General features: G+C 43.4%; 1 protein-coding gene across 3 annotated transcripts in view; it reads left to right on the forward strand.

Annotated features, from left to right (window-relative positions):
* Positions 1–1,012: 1,012 nt before the first annotated feature.
* Cnga1 (cyclic nucleotide gated channel subunit alpha 1) overlaps positions 1,013–23,066 on the forward strand; it is a 38,073-nt gene continuing 16,019 nt past the window's right edge. Inside the window, 1 exon segment of one of the 3 annotated variants that reach the window (NM_053497.2) lies at positions 1,013–1,267. Coding sequence is in view for 1 of the 3 variants with exons in the window: in XM_087584452.1 (XP_087440578.1) it covers positions 6,995–7,001 (7 nt within the window). In the remaining 2 variants the exon portion in view is untranslated. 3 annotated transcript variants of the gene reach the window in all.

Consider the following 23,066-nt stretch of genomic DNA (forward strand, 5'->3'; position numbering starts at 1 on the left):
CTGTGGCTCTGTTCTTTCTGCCAGTCAAGGTTACTGCAGGTCCCAAGAAAAGAAACTTGACCATAGGGAGACAGGGTCAAGCTAATCACGTCGCGGAGGGGAAAATAAAACAACCCCTAGTATTCTGATCCCGTTAAACTCGAGTTCATTGGGAAAACGTCTTACTATAGGTTTCACATATGCAGGCAAAATTTGTGCACAACTTCAATTTCAGAGAAAATTGCACCTCTCCCCAAAGCCTTCTGGTTCACTTTCCTTCCATCTGAACTATTTGTGCTCCTTGCATACGGCCCCTCAGGTCTGTATCCTAATATGTCTTAATGGTGTCTGTCTCTCCTCAGCACAGTGTCTGAAGACAGGACCTGGGTGTACTCTTAGACCTCAGAGCAGCCTCCCTCCTCATCACAGGTGTTCAGGAGGGACTGCTCCCAGCATTTTATTTAGCTCACTACAACCTCTTTAAAAAAGAGTCCTGTGACGAGCACATCATGAGAACGAGGATGTCCCGCTGCGTGAACGCATCTGTTGGATAGATCTCAGTTGCATCTTCGTGTGAAGTAGGATTAGAAAAGACCGCCCCAAACTAATTCTAGAAATGGATATTTTGAGCTAGGAAAAAACAAAAGAATCCTCAGCTTTCAAAAGGAATCAAGCAAGTGTGTAAGAACACAGGTATTAACTATAAAAACAGTTTTCCCTTGCTACTTGGGTGTTAGAAGTTACAGTAACACCCTGCCCAGCATTTGAAGATTTCCACAGACAGACACATTACTGTGCCTCATTTTAATCTTAATGATAAACGTATGATATTATAACCCTGGGGAAATTTGGCAACACAATTTTAGAAAAATCCACTAGGCAGTATTTCTTTTGGTTTGCTTTCAGACATCTTGGGCGGTAGGGCTTCGAGAAAGGCCTTTTGGTTTATCAGTTGCATGCATATTAATGAGCTCAGGTTCAAGCTAAGGATAATGATGACCCGGCCGCTGTTATTCTCATCTACACACAAATCCCCAAATCCAGTACTGAGCCATGAACATCCTCTCGAGCCAACGCCATGGACTGCCTGCCTTTTCTAAGGAATAATTAATAAAAACCATCCATTTGTGCTGCTTAAGGAGGGGAGAGACAACGTCATAGTTATTACTAAAGAAAACTTGCATCTGGATTTTGACAATGCCAAGACTAACCATATACCTGCGTCTGTTTTGGATGTACCACTGATTGGCCCTGCAGGAAGACAGACATCTCATTTAGACAAGAACAGGTAAGAACCCAGTGGTAATCTTAGTTGTGTTTTTTATTTACTCTGACATGTGGTTTTATTTATACACGTCCTAGGCTTTGTGTTCGTTCTCCTGATACAGACCTTTTATAAGCAGCTGATAATTGATTCTCTACAGAGCCTCTGCAGTTTTGATTCAGATCTGTCGACAAATATGCAAGTTTAGCTAAAAATAGCAATAAATAAAGGTCTTGCACCATGGCTCGGCCAATCTGAATGTTATAGCCCTAGTAAATACCACTGGGTTTCTGTGAATTTAAAATTTGTTTTTAGAGGTCCGATGCAGTAACCATGACAGGTGTATGTTTTCCCTAAAGAAGGTATTAAATATTAATTTCGCTTTCTCTGTACAATATTTAAAGATTGGGTATCAAGCTCGCATGCATGGTAACAAAGAATTGACTGTGGAAATATAAATTCCTATTTGTTGGAAACTTAGGCATGTTTGGTGGTTTTATATCTACTTTAATGACAGTCTGATACCCCATCATGAGATGGAAATGTGGTCTCTCAGGGAAGAAGTGACTTACCAGGACAGGACCAGAATGTCACCTTCTCGATACTTTCTTTTTTTTCACTCTCTTTTCCAGTGTGCGAATGTGTGTGTGTGTGTGTGTGTGTGTGTGTGTGTGTGTGTGGTGTTTATATGTGTGTATGTGTGTGTTGTGTGTAATATAGGGTGTTTGGGGTGCATGTGTGTATTTGTGATGTGTATATGGGTGAGTGCCTGTGTGTGTTGTGTATGTGTATATGTGTGCAGTGTTTATGTGTATGTGTGTCTGTATGTGTGTGTGTGTTATATGGTGTATGTGTGATGTGCATGTATGTGAGCATGCATGTGAAGGAGTGAGGTTGAAGTCAGGAGCCATCCTTTCTTCCCCCTTGTTCACTGAGGAAGGGTCTCTCCTCAGAGGTGGCCAGTACAGCTCATCTTGCTAGCCAGGTTACTTTAAAGCTCCTCTGCTGTGCCTCTTCTGGCGTTACAGGCAGACTATGGTGCTCAGGTTCTTACATTTGCACAGCAACCTCTTCATCGGCTCAGCCTTACCACGTCTTTAACTCTCCACAGTTAGCATGTGCAGGCTTTCTTCCCCCCCCCCCATTAATTATTTATTCACTTTAAACCCCAATTGCAGCCCCACCTCTCTCTTCCCACTCATGTCCTCACACAGTCCTCTCCCTCCCTTCCATTCTCCTCTGAGGAGGAGCCCCCTTCTGAGTACTGACCCACCCTGGCACATCAAGTCACCGCAGAGCTAGGTACATTTCCTATGGAGCCTTGACAAGGCAGCCCAGTTAGGGGGATGGGATCCACAGGCAGGCGACAGGGTCAGGGACAGCCCCTGCTCCAGCTGCTGGGCGACCTGCGTGAAGACCAGTTGCGCATCTGCCACTCAGGAAGCATGTGCATTTTAATTAGGCCTCAAATAAAGAACTCTTATCAACTACTGCCACATTTTACTTTTGAATATTTAAAGACTGCCATTGACTGTTCTTACTACCTTTTTATTATGGTTTCATGTTTTTAAATGTTAGCAATTGTATTCTATATCAGAAAGTCAGATGCTATTTTAAAAAAGGGCTTTAAGAAATGTTCCCATCACTATGTGCCTTGTTACTGGCTTTGTACATTTTGGAGTTTCTATTTACATGTCGTCTGTCAGCTAACGCATGAGGTCACTTCTCACGCCACAGCACCGTCGTTATCAGCCACCAAACAAAAGAAGATGAGCGTGGAGCCTCAGGACTTAAATGTGCTTAAAATACTGAATCTTTAGCTACTGCCCCTGTGTCTATTAGAGAACACTCCCTTCCCTCTATCTGGGCACCTTTACACCTTTACAAATATTGATCATAAAATAATGTCAGTGAAGAAAAATGGCTCTACATGGCTGGAGAAGGAGCTCATCGTTAAGAGCACTTGTTATTCTTGCAGCCAAACTTAAGCTGTTGTGACCTGCTTGTCACATGCTCACTCAAAGGTACTAAAGAATTGTGTTATCATATTGGCCGCTCCTTTGACCTATTGATTGGAGAATACAGCCAGGGACAAAGTTTCTGTTTAGGAAAATGCCTTGAGTTGTAAAAGTACCAAGTAAATGTTTGCAGATAGGTTAGCAAGTAAAAAAAACATGTATGTAGGTCTGCAGTAGCTTTATGGAGATAGTCCTTGGACGTTAATTTTCAATTTTTCCATTTTTTGTTTTTTTTTTTAATTTTTGTTAGATATATTTCTTTACTTACATTTCAAATGTTATTCCCCTTCCCTGTTCCCTATCCGTAAGCTCCCTTCCCCTCCCCTCCCCTTCCCCCATATGGGTATTCCCCCCATACATCCCCCTTACTGTTCCCCCAAATTCCTCTGCACTGGGGGTCCAACCTTGGCAGGACCAAGGGCTTCCCCTTCCACTGGTGCCCCAACAAGGCTATTCTCTGCTACATATGCAATTGGATCCCTGGTATAGTCTTTTGGTAGTTGTTTAGTCCCTGGAAGCTTTGGTTGGTTGACATTGTTGTTTTTACGGGGTTGCAAGTCCCTTCAACTCTTTCAACCAATTTTTACATTTTAATGATTAGCCAGTTTACAAGGAAGCATTCTAGATAGTGATAGAGTTCCAGATATAATATTCACTGTTTAATATATTGCCCCATCCGATACAAGGAGAAGAGATTAAAGATTAAGATTCTCAGATTTTTTTCTCTTTAATTTTTCAGACAGGGTCTCACTATGTAGTCCTCATTGGCCTGGGACTTACTACGTAGAATGCAGAGCGGGCTGGAATGTAACTCGCAGAGATCTCTCTGCCTGCCTGTCTTTCCTGAGAACTGGGGTCAAAAGTATGTGCTACCATGCCTGGGTGTGAGATTAATTCTTGAAGATATTTATCTATGGATCCTAAATTCTCAAATGGATTAATTTCAAAACCATAAAAAGTGATCAGGTTAGTAAGATGATACTTCCCAAAATGAAATATAAATTAATAATTTTAGACCCATTAGATGGTGTGATATCAGGTCTTTAAAAAAGTGAAAATTTAACATGTAGAGTACATTTAATGAAAAAAATACCAAAAATATAAAGCAGGATTTTACAAAGAAGACATCCTTGTTGGTGATAAAAATCTCACATGTTAACATGTCAATTCTTCTAAAATTAACATATAAATTTAATACAATTTCTTTGTAAAGCGCACTGAATTTTCTCAGGGTCATCTTACTCTAAGGACATCAGTGAACAAAAAGCATGCGTTCCACACTCACAGACCAATCACAATCATCCAAACACACCCTTGAAATGAGAGCTGAGTACAGATATTTTTGTAGTGTTTGGGAGACAAAAGAAACATCAAAAGTTAAAAGAAAAGGTTGGTTGTGTATTGTGGGTGGACACTGTATATATACGTCACAGAGCAGTGGTTCTCAACCTTTGGGTGGCAGCTCCTTTGGTAGGGTCACAGGGGTTGAATGTCAGATATTCTGCATATCACACATTTACCTTACGACTCGTAACAGTAGCAAAATTACATAGTAAAGTAGCAACAAAAGTAATTTTATGATTGAGGGGTCACCACAGCATGAGGAACTATACTGAGTGGTCACATGAGTTAACATATGAGTTAGGAAGGTTGATAATCACTGTTACAAAGACAAAAACAAACATCCTAAAACAAACAGATAAACAGACAGACAGACAGACAGACAGACAGACAGACAGACAGGAGCTCAGTGACAATTGTTGTCAAGTCTGGCAGGAGAGGGGCTCACAGACAAGGACCACTGTAACGGCGAGTCAGTGCATTGATGTTACGATCTCCAGACTACGGCGCAGGGGAGGAGACAGCAACACCTGCAGTCCTACATCCGACCGCATCGGTCTACCTGCGGGACCACAGCGAAATGCAGCCAGAGCCAACCAGCTGCAGAGCAAGAGCGTTCAGAATTAGCATCTGTGTCGAACACGTGGATATTTTGACCATCATGTCGTAGACACTGCAACGTAGCTCTGTCTGCATTCTAGTGAGCCCTGTTAAAAATGCTCAGGTGACTTCAAGAAGTGCTTCAGTGAGGTCCATAGGCTGGGCAGTAGCACAACGGAACTCATCTTCTCATGTTCTGAAGGCTGAGTACCCAAGATCAAGGCGTCCAAGGGGTCTGCAGTTTGGGTTCTTGGGTGGGGGCTGTGGTCTTTGACTGCCCAGCACCATTCCTCTCACATGCCTCCCCCCATGTCTGTGAGCCCTTTACTTCACAAGACTCTTCAGATTGGATTGAGCTAACCTGTGCTATTAACTAATCACAACCTCAAAGGCTCTGTCTCCCAGTTCATGGGCACCAGGGGGTTAGGGCTTCCACAGAGGAAACTTAAAAGTATACCTTTCACTTCCTGAAACCAGTCATTAACACATCGAAGCCCAAGATAGTACACATGCTTGTAATCCTAGCACTCAGGAGACTGAGGCAGGAAGGTTAGCACATTTCAGAGCCAGCCTGGGCTTCATAGTAAGTTCCAGTCCAGTCTGGGCTACAGAATGAGACCCTGAATCAAAACAGCACACACACACACACACACACATACACACACACACACACACACACAACACACACAACACACAGGGGAGAAAGAGAGGGCAGTGGGGAGGAGGGAGAGGGAGGAAAGGGAGAGGGGGAGGGGAGGGGGAGACAGCAGGGGGTGGGGAAGGGAGTGAGGGAAAAACACAGGGCCTTTGCTTCATTAGCCACCCTTTTTATTTTGGTTTTGCTTCATGCTATTCCCTCTTTCAAAATTTCATTGCCTTTATTGTGCACCAACCTCCTGAAATTATAGATCTCATGATTTGGGGTGATTTTTGTGATTTTCCCAATATTAACAGTACTGGCCTATGTACACGTCATATTGTCAGATTTGTTTTCTCTTTCTTTCTTTAAAAAGGTTATTGTTATTAATCTGTGTGTGGTGTGGACTTTGTTTTCTCTTTCCATCTTTATATGAGCCCTTGAGACTGAACACAGGGAGTCAAGCTTAGTAGCAAGTGCCTTTACCCCTGAGCTATCCCACTGGCCTGCTGAGCTCGCCCACTGGCCTGCCAGTATTTCACCCCCTTCCTCTCCTTTCTTCCTCTCACTTCTCATCGAACTACACAGTGTCACACAGTGTTGCTTTGAGATAGCCAATAGTCAATGTAAGCCGAGAAACAACAAAACAAAACAAAACAAAACAACAACAAACCAAACCAAACCAAACCAAAAACTACTACTGAGGTTCAGGTTGAGTCGTGTCTCTGCAGGTTATTTTCAACAGGATAACAAATATTGTAACGTGGTCATTTGGGGATAAGGTACAGACTTACACAAGAAGACAAATGGTTACACTCAGTGTTGACTACTTACGGTGACAGGTAAAATCTGCAATTAGTGTGCAGGGGACTCCATGTGCTGAACCTTGAGTGTTCGACTGAAGTGTTGACTTAGCTTTATTAGAAGTATAAAAGGGGAGTGTGATAAAAGAAGGAAAAGAAAGCAAACTCCCCACTCCCGGGAAGCTGGCAGAATACTCAGACAGTGGGCCATTTGTCTGTGAACATAGATGAGGGCAACAGGAAGTGGGTACCTAGGGCTTGTCTCTCTTCCCGCTGCTACGATAACAACAGGCTGAGTTGTCGATAAGCAGTGAAAGTGTGGTCTCGTGACTGTGGATGCCAAGGAGCAAATATGGAAGGTTCTGGATTCTTTCTTTTTCGTGGAGGTGGAGAAGGGAGATGGTCTCCAGGCTTTGTGTAGTCCGAGTGCTAACTTGTGATCAGAGAAACATACTAATGTTGAAGAAAACCTTTTTTGTTGATGCAAGATCTTCTGATGCTCCAGGGTCATAATTGATATGCTCTAGTTTAGATCTTAAGTACTCCTAAAGGCCTATGCGTTGAAGGACTTTGGGTGGGACTGGTGGGAGACAGTGGGACATTTAAGAAATGAGACCTAGTGGGGAGGTTTTAGGTCATTGGAGTGTTCATGAAGGAGACTGTCAATCTGACCACTTTTTTTTTAAAATTTTTTATTCTTGACCTGAGGTAAGTAATTGTGCACTGCTGTAAGATCCTAGATTTTACCATCTCCTACTCTCAACAGAGACCTAAAAGCAATGGCTCAACCTGGTCATGAACTGGAGCCATGGGCCAAAGTAAACCTTTTCTCCTCTAAGTTGATTGTCTCAGACGCTATTTGTTACCGCAACAGAAGGACTGACATGTACTTATATAAAAAAAGCCACACTAGATATTAAAATGCATTATGATTATTTTCTCTGATACTTAATAGTTGTATAAGTTTGTTTTTATTATGTATACTGGCTTAAAAGGATAACAGGAAAACAAACTCCTTTATGACTTTGCTAAATTCCACTCCTGACTGAGATTTTTACTTCGAAGTGGATACTTTGAACGTGTTCTGTGGACTGTGAAGATTGTGATAATGATCATGATAATAATAATTCCCTTGGTAAAAAACTATTTCTTCCAAAAGAAAGTGTTGAGGGTTTCTTCCTACAGTGATAACAATTGGCTCAGGGGGCTGCCAACCCGTCTGTTTTTGAGAGGCATGCATACCAATGGTGCTGTGTCTGCTCTGTAATGATTTTTCAAGGGAATTACAGCTTGCTTCTGATCCTGGGATGATAACTATCATTTCCTTAAGAGTTCCCTGGACAGTCTTGACTTCCCAGAGTGATGAGTCGGGGAAGATCAAAGGATTATTTTCACTATGCCGGCATTTCATTTTGAGGCAGGGTCTCGCTTTCTAGGCCAGGCTGGCTTCTAACCCAAGGTGATTCTTCTGCTCCAGCCTCCTGCCTGCTACGAGAATATTTGCAAGCTGTCACATCTGGCTTAGCATTCATTGTCTGTGTGTTTATTTCAGTCTCTGAACGTGGATTACCAAATCGTATTATGAACTTATATTTGTATACTTTTTCATACCTTCAAGCTTTAGGCGATTTTCATTAGCTCTCCACAGACAGTCACTACAACAGACAGGGAGGTACCACCCCTGTATGACAGAAAAGGAGGAGCCCAGAGCTCAGAACGATCTCAGCTGAGGCTTCATATAGTAATTTTCTGAAGCCGGTGGTTAGAAACCACATCCCTGATAAACAGATTATTACTGGTTCAGGTCGTAGATTCCTCCCTGCTGTGGAGCGGGCAAAACCTGCCCTGGTTCTAGATGGTAACAATATCTTCATATCGCTGCAGTAAGAAGTAAACAGCCCTGCAAGTCAATACTGAGAAAGCCTGGGAACCGGGCCTGGTTGGTTGTTGGGATTTCTTTCTGCCAGAACATGCTCTCTTCTCCGTGGAACTCTACTATCTTTCGCATTAGGAAAAAACACATTATTTTATTGAAAGTGCAGGGTTGGAGGGGCCACTCTCTCAGAAGTACCACGTTTGATTCCAGAGCCAAAATGGTGGCTCGCAATCATCTGTAACTCCAGTTCGAGGGAATCTGACGCCCTCTTCTGGCCTCCACAGGCAGCACATGCACTCAGTGCATTGACATACATGTAGGCAAAACACCCACACATACACAAAGACACTTTAAAACAAAGGTGCCTGTACAAATGCCATTTGCTGTTAAACAGAATCTCATTTGTGAAGTGTTTTCACCATCAAACAAAAATATACTAGCATACAATATGGAAGGCAGCTACACTCGCCACTATACCACCAATGCAACTAGGACACAATGTGGACAAACGTCAACAACAAAGGAAAAGTCCTGAGGATTCCATGACTTAACACAACACAAGTAAACACAGAGATGCGCATCCTTTCTGTGGGCATGTATATTGTTTTAGTAAAGTGCTATTCCTACAAATATTGCTTTAAATCCTGCTTTTTTTTTTCTACCCTATAGTGTACTTATCCATATTTTAAAATGCTCTTGAAGTAATATGAGAGAAAATCCAACCAAAGAGTGGACCAAGGGCATGGATAGATAATTAACCTAAAAGCCACTTAAGCTCTCATAAGCACAGGAGCTGGTTTATTATGTATACAATCAAAAGCTTCACTGCCAAAGCTTTCTCTTATCTGATGGAAGAAAACTAAGTTTGACAGTCTCAAGCGTTGGTCACGAAAAGGGGCCAGTTTGTATTGGGCTAGCCGAATGTCTAGTGGAACAGTGATCACGGCAGCCATGTGGTTGGCTTTGATAAAGAGAGATGGGACTAGCAATTCTGCTCCCGAGCTTATGTGTTAGAAGCATTCTCAAAGCTGTGTCCATGGAGATATATGAAAGGATACTTACCACAGCCAGGTATGCAGCAAATTATGTGCATAGCAAAAATCACAGTAGTAAAAGTAATTGAACACAAATTTCTGTTAATAGTCAAAATAGAAAAGGGAGCAATCAATATGGAGTTCTGGTTAGCTACAATAGTAACACAGTGTATTATGAAACTGAACCGCTCTGGGCCTATTGGCATAGGTAATTTTTTAAAAAAGATTTAATACACACACACACACACACACACACACACACACACACACACACACACTGTAGCTGTCTTCAGACACACCAGAAGAGGGCATCAGATCTTATTACAGATGGTTGTGAGCCACCATGTGGTTGCTGGGATTTGAACTCAGGACCTCTGGGAGAGCAGTCGGTGATCTTAACCACTGAGCCATCTCTCCAGCCTGGCATAGGTAATTTTCAGTGCACACTTTCGAGTAGAAAAAAGACAAGTTGCAGACTTCTGTAGAGAGAAAGATGCTGCTGTGCGACCTGAAGCTACACTCTACAAACTGCACAGGGGCCGAGGTTGCTTATGTAGATGGAGAGAGACCTGGGGGCAAACAGACAATTTTTAGTAGTGGCTGCATCTAGGGAGGAGGGTAAGAGTAAGACAAGAGTAGAACTGGGTGTAAACACACACACACACACACACACACACACACACACACACACACACACACACACCTTGTAGACTGACTGGGGGCTTCATGAGACTGGACTTGAGTAAGCATCTTAAAAAGCTTAGTCAAAGACCGGCCATAAAAACCAACTGACAGGTTGAAATGGAAATTCAGCTGAGGATGTGGAAGTCGAGGCAAAACTCTTGTAGGAGCTGACTGTGTGAGACTTGGTGGGAGTTAATGGGAAGGAAAGGGTTAACGATAAGCCACCCCAGCTTTACTAAGCCTGCTGAGTAGAGGCACAGAGTTTGTGAGTAGAAGCAGTGAGAACAGAGGTTCTTGCAGTATTCAGAACGGGTGAATGGATGGGATGTGGTACCGGAACTGGGCAGGTGTTAATGCTGATAGGGGAAAGTGCATGACAGGCTAAATTGATTGCCACTTTGACAGGACCTAGAATCACCTGGGAGGCAAGCCCTAGGGCATGCCTGTGAGATCATTAGTTGAGATGGAAAGCCTTACTTTGACTTTGGACCACATTATTCTCTGAACTTAGGTCCTGGACTAAATGAGAAAGAGAAAGTCCCACTATTGCACTTATATTTTGGGGCTAACCAATGGGTATTTAACCGGATATCATGGACCACTAAATAGGGTAACTCAGGCCTGATAATGGAAGCCTAGCCAACTGTCTGGGGCCAGGGAGGCCCTAGAGGGGAATCTAACCATGCCACTTTCCTAAACCAGGGCACCTTCGTTTCTTTGGTTTCTTTGAGACAGGGTTTCAATGGTAATGGCCCAGTGTCTGTCCTGGAACTTACTTTGTAGACCAGGCTAGTCTTGAACTCACAGACATCTGTCTGCCTCTTCCCTGCTGAGTGCTGGGATTAAAAGTGTGTGCACTGCGTCTGACTTAAGTGTACCTTTCTAACTGCATTCGAAGTACTTAAATTTATGTCCACAGATTAGTGTAGCTTTCAACACTCAGGTGGACAATGGTCATTGTTCTCAACCTGTGCTTTGTGACTCTTGGGGGTCACATATCAGATAGTTACATTACTACTCATCACAGTAGCAAAATTACAGTTAGGAAGTAGCAATGGAATAATTTTATGGTTGAGGGTCACCACAACATGGGGAATTGTATTTAAAGGGTCACAACAGGAAGGTTGGGAACCACTGGACTATTGTACACCTCACAGGAGCTCTTAGGCATTCAGTAAACACTTCTCTTCTTATTTTCTCTGTCTCTTGGACTGAAAGTACAGATGTGGAAGGCAACATCTAGTTCTTTCTCATGTGTTGGTCCTCATACCAACAGTTGTCACACTGTGTTGACTCCACAGTTGTCATACCAGTGGGAAAACTGATTCCTAGGGCCATTTTTCCTGAAGCAATTGCAAACGTTTCTACCTTGAGTCTGGAGAATGGGTGATACACAGAATCAAAGTATGAATGGAACTACTTAGAAAGGCCAGTGCTTTCCGCCCTAGATCGCTTGCTCTATCTCACCCTGTCCCCCAGGACTCAATCCACCTTCAGATGGACTATGGCAATGGTTCTTAACCTGTGCTTTGTGACTCTCTTGGGGGCAGCCTATCAGATATCCTGCATATCAGATACTTACATTACAATCATAGCAGTAGCAAAACTACAGTTACCCCTCGTCTTTTCCTATGCGGACCTGACCTTCTACTACTCCTTGCCTTGTGCACCCTATGAGCATGGTCCTTGGTGCTGCTCCTTGTTCATCAAATTATTAGACACAAGGGACACCCGTGCCCTTCCGGCTAAGTGTCCCTGCCATTGCGGTAACTCTCAAGAGCAGTTCAGTATGTTACTGTCTTTCTCCACTCTGGGGACCTTCTCTTCATTTCCACCATGGTCACCAAGCCCTTGACTCAAAGATGCTTCACACACTCACTAGAGATCCTGATTCCCAGCTTCCCTCTCGGAGCCCTGTTCCCCCCTTTAGACTTGTCTGCCATACCTGTTGATAGCGTTGTCCCCCTGACTTCTGTTTTTCTATCCTGTTTCCATTTTCTGGCACCTCCTTCTCAAAGCCTAGAACTTGCCATTTTCCATTTAAGTATCAATCAAACGCCTTATTTCATTTGCATGTATTTAAGTCTGGCCGCCCTGCCTAGCCCCAATCTAAGTTGATGGGCGGCCTAGGATTTTCCCAACACCTGCCTTTTCCTGCTCTTTCTCATTGGTTTCTCTGAGAGACCAAGGCCATGGCATCCCATCGCTGCCCAATCTATCACTGTATCATTTCGTACCTACTGACATAACCCTTCCATTGCTTACTGCCCTGGCCATCTCCTGTCACCTATGGAAGGGTGCTCTTGGGTACTTTTGTCTCTCCCTAAGTTATCATCATGTTGTAAAATGAAACTTAGAAACCACCAACCCTCATCTTCCTTCAGAACATAGGGAGCTGCTCAATATATCAGTTTTGTTCTCATTCTCTCTCTCTTTCTCTCTCCCTCCCTCTGTCTTCTCTGTCTCTGTCTGTCTGTCTTTCTCTCCCTCTCTTCTCATACACTACAACACTACTTCCCATCATTTTTGTGTACCTGTTGTAGTTTCTGAACGCATATTGTTTTATTTTTTTATATAGTTGTTTTTGTATCTATTAAGGCTCATACCTAGAGTGCTATTTGGATCAGTGTTCAAGGTTTTGCCCGAGAATGCTCCAGATTTTGTCCTTTCAGGGGATTTTGCCTCAGGTGCCCTGAAGAGGAGTGAGTGTATCTCTCTCTCCTTGGCTCCTGTAACACCTCTGGACTGACCCATTCTGTGTGGACATGGTGCTCTTGCTCCCCTGTGTTGCTCCCACTGTTTCCAAGCACACACTCTGGAGACAAATGCTGCCTTTGCCAGTTATGTTTAAGTGGCCTCTGCGTCATCCCAGCAGGACCTCAGTGTGTGTGGGGCAAGAGGCAGGTGGTGGGTGAGTCAGGGCAAGAAGGCCTGGATGGGCCTTCACTGTGGGCTGTACAATCTGTGTGCTTCAGATGAAGTCATTGCTCCTACATCATGACCTGTTCTGGCTGGGTTTTGTCAAATTGACAGAAATCTAAATATATGTAAGAAGAGGAACTCTCCATCGAGGAATTGCCTTCATCAGATGGGTGAGGGCATATCTGTGGGACAGTTTTTTAATTGCTGATTGATAAGACCATTTCCTAATACTGTCTTATCATCTACGTCTCTGAGTCAGTGACACCACCATGTTCCTGTACAAGCCACTGCACTGGGTTTTGTAGAGGTCTGACCATTACTAAGACCTGGTTATTTCATTGGCGAAGGAGCCAGTGTGGTTCAAGTTAAATAATCTCTTGGAGATGGAGGACAGAAGTGGAGCCTGGGATGAATGTAGGGGTTTAAAATGTCGTCTGTACGTGGAGGAAGTGGATCGATGGCCGATACTAGAGATCGAGTCGAGACTCGGTAGCAAGAATTAATGGTGCAAATAATCTACTTTCCTGTACGAAGCTACCAGATTGGCCTTCCCAAAATTCACGTCAGATGATGTGATCCTCTTCTTTAAAATCCTCAGACTCCTCACTTCCTTGGGAAGAAAAAGGAGCCCTATCTCAACAAAGTACCCTTACTTTCCTGTTGCTCAGGACTTCTCTGGATGTGGAAATTAAATCAGATAATTTCTATGGTCCAGGTGGGTCTCTTTCTTACACTTTTTAGTTATCAGTGCCCGTTTCCACCTGAAAAACCTTACCTGTGCGTGCCTGCCATTTTCCTTTTGCTTTCACTGTTCCTCTGTTGATCTCATGACCTAACTGATGAATGAGGGAGGTTTGAAATAATTTGACACTGGTCAGATGTGTGTGCGTGCGTGCGTTGTGCGTGCGTGTGTTACATTTCAGCACCTAGGTATAAACTATAGCTTTTACAGTGTTACATTTATTAATTTGTTCTACTTTCGAAGATTCTTTAGGCTTCTCCCTATATACTATTTTGTCATTTGCAAATAAGAGGTTTTTTTTTATTCCTCTTCATTATTATTCAAGTGTCTTTTCCTTCCTTTCCCCATTATTGCTAGTTCTAGAACATCTACTATGATAATAATTTTAGTTAATGCTAGAATGCTGTTAATGTAGCCTTTGATACTGGGGGAACTCTTCAGTCCTCCATGAAGTGCTTCTTCAGAATGACCTTTGGCTGTTTTCCATTCTGCCACTTCTAGACATGGACTGATCCTACCTTTGTTATGACTTTGTTTTAAAATTGTTAGTAATATACTAATTGTATAGAATATCATGTTTCATCATGGCATTTTATACTCGTACACATGAATTTTTGATCATATTTGCCCCTTTATACCTAATTTGTTCAAAGATTTTTATCAAGGTTGTTGACTTTTAAAAATGTCCTCTGTGCATCTGAGATGATTGTATGGCTTTTGTCCTTGATACTATTGGTGTGATATGCATGATGATTGGTTTTAGACTATTGAAGCACTTCTGTTCCTCTGGGAAAACCTCCACTGGGCTGGTCTCGATGAGCAAACTTCCTGCTGTACTCGGCCTGCTGTTATTGTCTTAGGGTTTCTGCCTCTCTGTTTATCAATGGTACCGGCCTGGCCTGTTCTTTCTGTACCGTGTTCTTATCTGATTTGGGTAACAAGGTAATTCTAGCCTTCTAGAAAGTGTTTGGAAAAATTCCCTCCTCTTTTCAGTAACTTAAACCTGACACCGATTCTTCATTAAATGATCGATCTTATTCATTTGCTCTATGCTTTTCTTTGATAGGGGTCTTTTCATTATTGATTACATATCAGTACTTGATAGGGATATGTTTAGGTTTTCTGTTTCTTCATGACTTATCCTTGATAACATGTGTGCATCTACGAATTTCCCATCACTTCTAGGCTATCATATTTGTTACTATGTATTTTTTGTGATAATCCATTAGGTCTTTTGTATCTCTGTAATATCAGCTGTAATGCCTCCTTTTAATCTTTGATTTCATTCATTAGATTCATTCATCCTTATTTGCTTTGTCTTTTCAAAGAACAAGCACCTTTGTTTTAACTTTCAGTCTCTCTTTTCTTTTGGCTTTGGGCCTTTATTATTTCTTTCCTTTTATTACTTTTGAATTTGTCTTGTACTTACTTGCCCCCCACCATAAAATTATTCTCGTTGCTACCTCATAACTGCAAGTCTGCTACAGTTATGAGTCATAATGTAAACATCTGTGTTTTCTGATGGTCTTCAGTGACCCACCTGAAGGGTTATTGTAATTCCCAAAGGGGTCACGACCCACAGGTTAAGAACCATTGTAGCGAACCGTTGTCCACCGAAGGACTTCCTGTCTCTCTGATGTGCACTGGCTGTGGAAGCTTTGCTTTTAGTTTCCCCTTCTCTGTATCCCACAGAACTCGGGATGCCGCGCTGCACTTTTGTTTCAAGAAAAATGAAAATTTCCTACTAATTTTTTTTTCATCCAACTATTGGCTGTCCGAAAGTAAGTCATTCGTTTTCTGTATATTTATGTAGCTTCCAAACTTTTTCTTGTAACTGATTTCTACTTTTGGCGCACTGCAGTCCAGTAAGGTTCTTACGGTTTGTTATGATTTGCTTTGGGGCCTGCCTTGGAGAATGGTTCATACACTGATGATGGAAACGTGTATTCAGCCGCGATTGGACAGAAAGTTCCATAGAAGTCTATCTCGTCTGTTTGTTCTGGGGTATGGTTTCTTTTATTTATTTTTTATTTTAAGTCTTTTCACTTTAAAATTTTAATTTAGGGGTTGGGGATTTAGCTCAGTGGTAGAGCGCTTGCCTAGCAAACGCAAGGCCCTGGGTTCGGTCCCCAGCTCCGGAAAAAAAGAAAAAGAAAAAAAAATTTAATTTAGTCTTAGGCCATTTCATGTGTGTATATGATACATTCTGGTCACACCCTCACCCTGTCTCTTATACCTTTCTCACCCTCAACAACCCTTCTACCAACGAGAACTTCATGATCTTATCCTTTCTTGTCTTTGCTTTAGTGACTACTGAGTTAGGGAAGCACGGACAATCCAGCTGTGACTGTGCCACTAAAGACAAAGACTCCCCACCTTTCTTAAAAAAAGATTTATTTATTTATTATATATGAGTACACTGTAGCTGTCTTCAGACTCACCAGAGAGGGTGTTAGATCTCATCACAGATGGCTGTGAGCCACCATGCGGTTGCTGGGATTTGAACTCAGGACCTCTGGGAGAGCAGTCAGTGCTCTAACCACTGAGCCATCTCTCCAGCCCCCAAGACTCCCCTCTTCTAGCAGCAGTTAGTTGCCAATAGCTCCTTGGCCAGCCGAGGGGCCCTAGGAGCCCCTGTTCCACCCAGAACTGAACGTTCACTGGCCCAGACTTGTGCCAGCCCAGTGAAATAACCACGTGATGGCCGGAAGACAACATTTTATGACCCTCTTCTCTATTGTCCACCTCTTACCTTCTTCATGCCTCCTCTTCTGAGATGTTTCCTGATATTGAAAGGGTGATATGGATGTCCAGTTAAAGGCTGGGCACACAACAGTCCCGGATTCCTAGCACCTTAACCAACCAGGAGTCTTTGCATTAACCGCTGTTCACTGAAAAGAAGTTTCCCTGACAAGTCTGAGAGTAGCACTACTGTATAATTTTAGGAGACCGTGGGTTTACTTTTCAGATCTCCAGTGTCCCAGACAGGGGCTATTGACAGATCCACAGTATCAGGCATGAACTCCCTCCTCTAGAGTGGGCTTCATATCCAATCAGAATGAAGGTGCCGGCATCCAGAACAATCATTTATACCAGTGGGCCTACAATTGGTATTGTAGCAGGTAAGGCTAGGGATGGCAACTGACGGCTTCTTCCTCAGCTGCTCGCATACTGTGAAAGCTGGGAGCAGGGAGGGAGGTTCCGGGTCAGCTTCTCCATGATGCTTGTGTGTCAAACTCCAAAGTATGTGTTATCTTCAGCTGAACAATTCTGCTGTCGAGCTCTTGTGATTGACAACAAACTATTGTTTGGGGGCCTCCTTGAGGCTCAGAGGGAAATAGCCCAAACCTGGCATTGCTGCTTCTGTTTAATAACCTGTGGCCTCTGACTTTATATGCTGTGTATTAAGAACCAAGGCTATGAGAGACACAGCCAGAACATGTCAAATACAGAGGCGAATGCTAGCAGCAAACCATTGAACTGAGAACGGGACCCCTGTTGGAGTAATTAGAGAAAGGACTGAAAGAGCTTGAAGGAGCTTGCAACCCCATATGAACAACAATGCCAACCAACCAGAGCTTCCAGGGACTAAACACTACCCAAAGACTATACATGGACTGACCCTGGACTCCAACTGCATATGTAGCAGAGGTTGGGCACCAATAGAAGGAGAAGCCCTTGGTCCTGCCAAGGTTGGATTCCAGTGTAGGGGAATGTCTGGGAGTGGAGAAGGCGGGGAGTGGATGGGGAGGGTAACACCTTTATAAGAGAAGGGGAGGGGGATGGTATAGGGGGCTTATGTCTGGGAAACCGGGAAAAGGATTAACATTTGAAATGTAAATTAAAAATATCCAATAAAAGAAAGAAAGAAAGAAAAAGAAAAGAACCAAGGCTGCAGTGAAGCTTCACAAATCAACTGGGCTGCCAGAAGCACCTTACACGCATCATGCTTCGGATTTTGAACTAACTTTTGGTCACACAGATACTTTTTTCAGCGTTACCAAAAACTTTGTGACCCCCAGCATTCAGTTGTGTTACCCTCAAGTGGGCTTGGAACCTATGATTTAAACTACTTCCTCACGCCTAGCCTCACAGAGACTTGAAGTGCCGGGGTGGGTGGGGGGTTCCCACCTGCTCAGAGGAGAAGGGGAGGGGGAATGGGGGAAGGAAGGTGGGAGGGGGTGATTGGGAAGGGGTCAGTGAGTGGGATGTAAAGTAAATAAGTAACAAGATAAATACATTTTAGAAATGCTTCTTCAATGAGTGAAAAAAGCTACACTTATCTGCGGGTATAAGGATATGTATTTAGACTATAGTTAGAAATTATATTGTCTTAATACATGGAGTAGTAGTAGTTTCTTCTCTAGGGTCTAGGACTTATCTAGCTGTGGTTTGTTGTTCTACAGTACCTGCCTATTGGGCGGGCTTTAGGCACAGTTAGACAGTTGTTGGTTACCCCAAGATAAAAGTACCACTGAGGCACCATCCACCTTACTGGGCCTGTGACTGTTGTGGTCTTAGGCCTCACAGCTGGGTAGCTGATTACTGCCTTCCATTGGCAGCTGGAATAGGAACCTTGGATACTGTGAGAGTTAAAGGTTAGGGTGTAGGGCAAATTTTAACCTTGCTATGTCCTTGCTGATCGCCTGTTCAGGATACAGTTTAATGCTGCTATTTCTCTGCTGTTTGTCACAGATTGTCTATGACATTAACGTTATCATTGTGTTGTATACTCTTGTTCTTTTGTATACAACTGTTGTGCTGCGTGCAATGGTTATTGTGTTGCATAACACTATGATTGTATTGGCGTCTCTTACTCCAGCTATATTACTCTCTGCCTCTCGTTGCGATCTCATCACAACAATGAGTAAAGTAGCTACTATACCTGCCATGGGTACTTCTGGCTACAATTTTAATTCAGCCCAGTATATTTTGGAGCTCAAGAGTTTGATTTTTAAAAATTGTTTCCCTCTCATAATTTTCTTAACATATTGAAATGTCTTTCAATGTTTTCTTCAAACTCACTGAGTTTTCTTTAAACCATTACTTTAAAAAAATCTCTTTTTGCGAGTTCCCCCATGCTGAACATTATCTGGTTAGTTCCTGACACCTTAGTGAATGAGGTCTAGGTTCTTGCTTTCATACACTTTGTCTGAGCTTAAAGGATTGGGTACCGTAGTCTTCCTAGCTTAGCTCTGTGCAAAGCTTGGGTTTGTTTGCCTGTGTGATCAGGAAGAATGAGAATAATACTCAGAAGGAGTAATCTGTTGCCATAGCAACCCTCTGGTGGCATGGGGAGTGTAGATATTGTGCTCATGGTTACCCGCCTGTGATCTGACACTGTAAGATCTGCCTTGCTCTGGGAGCAGTCGGTTACCAGGTGGCGCTGCTTCAGTTCCTGTTTGACATATCCTTGCCACAAGTGCTACCAATCTCACACTCGGGGTCCACAACACATCAGGAGCAGAACAATAGCACACAGGCACACATGCAAGTGTACATAAATAGGACCTGCTAAGTCCGCTTCTGTTTGTGTTTACCTGGTTTCAAGGCTGATCACTTTGCACTGGGCCAGCCAATAAGAGTGCTCAATTCTCTTTCTCCCATCATTAACAGTGGCCTGAGGTGCTTTGTCTTGGGGGCACCATGAGAATCTCCCCCTTCCAGGTTAACGTGTCCACCGATTTTGCCATTATTCAGTCTTGTTTATGCAGCCAATTCTAGGAGAGACTATTTCACAGCAAACTTTCTGGTATTCTGGTTCTTAAAATCTTTTCTCCTCCTCTTCCATAATGTCCTCTGAGTTAAAGATACAGGAGCTGTGACTTACATAGAGCCGTTGGGGTTGGTCTCTCCACTATGTGTTGTGTCCAGTTCCATACACGTGAAGTTTTTAAGCCTTGCTAAAATATGCTAAATATTATGCTTGACAGTTTTGGATAAGCTTTTCCAAAAAGCTCACGTAGCTAAGGGACCGGTCACCTCAGTACATATGTATTAAGAGGTAGACACAAAGTATTATGGGAACAAAAACATGTGATAAATTCTTCTTTCAAGGAATTACTGAAGTTGTCACAGAGGGGATGGGGAATTGGTTTTTGATTGGCAAATTGGATTCCTTTGGGGGAAAACAATGAAGAATTCCTGTTACAGGGGTCTGGAGAAGTGACTCAGTTCTTAAGAGCACTTTTTGCTCATGCAGAGAACCTGGGTTCATGTTCCGGCATCTAAATGGCAACACACAATGGTCTGTAACTTCAGTTCCAGGGGATTTTATAACCATTTCTGATCTCTGCATGCTCCTACACATACATGGTGTGCGCACACACACACACACACACACACACACACCACTAAATCAATGTTAAAACAGAATCTGTGGGTTGGGGATTTAGCTCAGCGGTAGAGCGCTTGCCTAGCAAGCACAAGGCCCTGGGTTCGGTCCCCAGCTCCGAAAAAAAAAAAAAAAAAAAAGAAAAAAGAAAAAAGAAAAAAAACCAAAAAAACAGAATCTGTGTTCTGGGAGCAGCACGATGATGAAGGTAAGCAGGCCTACTCAGTACACCATCAGATGTACAGTACAGAGGAATGACCAAGCTCATCAAGGTTCCTAGATTTTAGAAACCTCAACATGACTTCTTTCCAGAGAGACTGATTCATTAGATGACAAAACATTCCAAAGATGGAAGGACGGCATGTATGCACACTGTGTGTGTGTGTGTGTGCGCACGCGCGCATGTGCTTAGTGTGTATGCGTTGTACATGTGTGTGCATAGGAGGTGCAACTGCAGGGATTCATGGAGGCTAGAGGTTGACACTGGGTGTCTTCCTCAGTAGCTCTCTGCTTATGGAATCTGGATCTTGCTGATTCAGCTAGTCTGGCTGACCAGAGAGCCCCAGGGATCCCCCTGCCTCTTCCTGGCCAGCCCTGGGACTGTAGGCATGCATCAACACACACAGTATTATTCTGTGGAAGAAACTCAGGTCTTCATGGTTGCATGGAAAGCACATTACAACTAGCCATCTGCTGACCCAACTTCACCTTTCTGTACATTTCTTCTCATGCTTGTGAACAGAGAACATACTTTGTAGTGATTATTTTGGTCTTCCAGTAAATGACCTATAAGCACATTTAAGGAGACCATATTCTCATTGTCTTGAAAGTTTTGTCCAGTACAAAACTGTGCAGTAAGATCTAGAAGCTATTATTCACATCTTCAAACTGCAGCAGAAAATTCTTGGCCATTAACATTCTATTATGTCTGGGTATATAATGGGTATACGCATGTTTGCATGTGTATGTTGACATGTATGTGTACATGTATGTGTATTTACATACATGTGGAGGCCAAAGGTCAACATCAGGCGTCTTCCTTTATCTCCCTTCAGCTTATATTTTGAGACAGAGAGTCTCTCTTCTGAACCTGGAGTTCATTAATTTGGCCAGTCTAGCTAGCCATTTGCTCGGGGACTCTAGCCTCCCATGCTCTGGGATTGCAGGCAGGTTGCTAAGCTTGCCTGGCATTCCCATAGATTTCAGGAGTCTTACCCAAGTCCTTATGCTAACATGGTGAGTTCTTTCTCTATTTACTGAGCCCTTCCCCAGACCCAGCATTACTCTCATATATTCTCCAGATAATGGAGTCTGGACAACGCCTCAGCCTGTCTCCTCCCTCCTGAGCCTGTCTCCTCCCTCCTGAGCCTGTCTCCTCCCTCCTGAGCCTGTCTCCTCCCTCCTGAGCCTGTCTCCTCCCTCCTGAGCCTGTCTCCTCCCTCCTCAGCCTGTCTCCTCCTCAGCCTGTCTCCTCCTCAGCCTGTCTCCTCCCCAGCCTATCTCCTCCTCAGCCTGTCTGTCTCCTCCTCAGCCTGTCTCCTCCTCTGGCACGTCGTCTCCACCATCCTCTTGCTCTGTTGCATCCTCTTCTCTGTCTAGCTCTTCCCGTGCTCTCATTTTGACAATGTTTTACAGCATTCTGTGTACAGATGGTCAAGAAAGCAATTTGTCCATTTTAAAAAACAAACACACACACTGGATCTTCCCTGCTCCTCCTCCTCTTCTTAGCTTTAATTTAAGGGACCGGGACCTGAGGGTCATTGCAAGGTTTGGGCAGTAGGCTCCAGACTGAATTCTAGGCATGCTTCCAAATGGCATTCCTGACCTGGTCTGCAGAAGAAGCCCTTCCTCTGTCCTCTCGAAGGTTAGTGAGAGCCTTGCCACTGAAGCTGTGCCACTGACAGGAACATGTCCCTTAAACTGTAAGCCTCAGCCCAAGGAGCCATCTCTCTAGTAGGGAGACCCAAGTGCCTCCCCATTCTTGCCATTCCCCTCCCAGTGTAAACTTAATGCTGGGATTTTAGAACTTGGAGAGGTTGTGATTGACTGGCCAGGGATTTCTGCCTTAGTGGAAAAACTGTTCTTAACTTCAGTTCTGTTTTCCAGGTACTGTAGATGCATATACAACAGCTTAATCCTCAATGACACTATGAATAGAAACCACACAGGAATCGGGGGAATGAAGATATTTTTAGTTCATTCTTTGTGGGCAATGAAAACACACAGCAGGGAGAGAGGGCTGTATGCTGTGGGCTGTCCGCCATATTTAACACCATAACAATGATTTTAAAAATCATTGAAAATTCACTCTCAACATCAAAACAAACAAACAAACAAACCAAAAACCCAAAACAAACAAACAACTCCCCCAGCAATACTATGTTTCCACCACAGAAAACAAAACAGGATTTGTTCGTTGACTAACTGTTTCTCACATGTCTGTTATGTACCAAGCACTGCCACTGTCTCTACAAAGGTTACAGTGTAGCTTTGAGGATAGAGTGCACAGTGATTTAGCATAGGAGAGAATTAATTAAATGTGTGTACATTGCTGTAGCAGAGATAGGAGGATATGATTAACACTGTTAAGGGTGAGGAGTCCTTGGATTGGATTTAAGAGATGGGTTGTGTTGGCCTTCAGTCTAGGCTCCGCCCCACTGTTACCTGGCAACAGCCAGGCATGCCTGAATCGCTGCCTGCCCCCTTCTCACTCCCTTGCTCTCCTGTTTGCTCCTCTTGCTTCTGCTCCTTACCTTGTCTCTCCTCATTTCCCTCCCCCCTCTCTCTCCACATGCTCATGGCTGACTCTCTCTCTCTCTCTCTCTCTCTCTC

Source organism: Rattus norvegicus, chromosome 14, assembly GCF_021556685.1.
Source record: "Rattus norvegicus strain SHRSP/BbbUtx chromosome 14, alternate assembly SHRSP_T2T, whole genome shotgun sequence".
NCBI classification, from domain to species: Eukaryota; Metazoa; Chordata; class Mammalia; order Rodentia; family Muridae; genus Rattus; species Rattus norvegicus.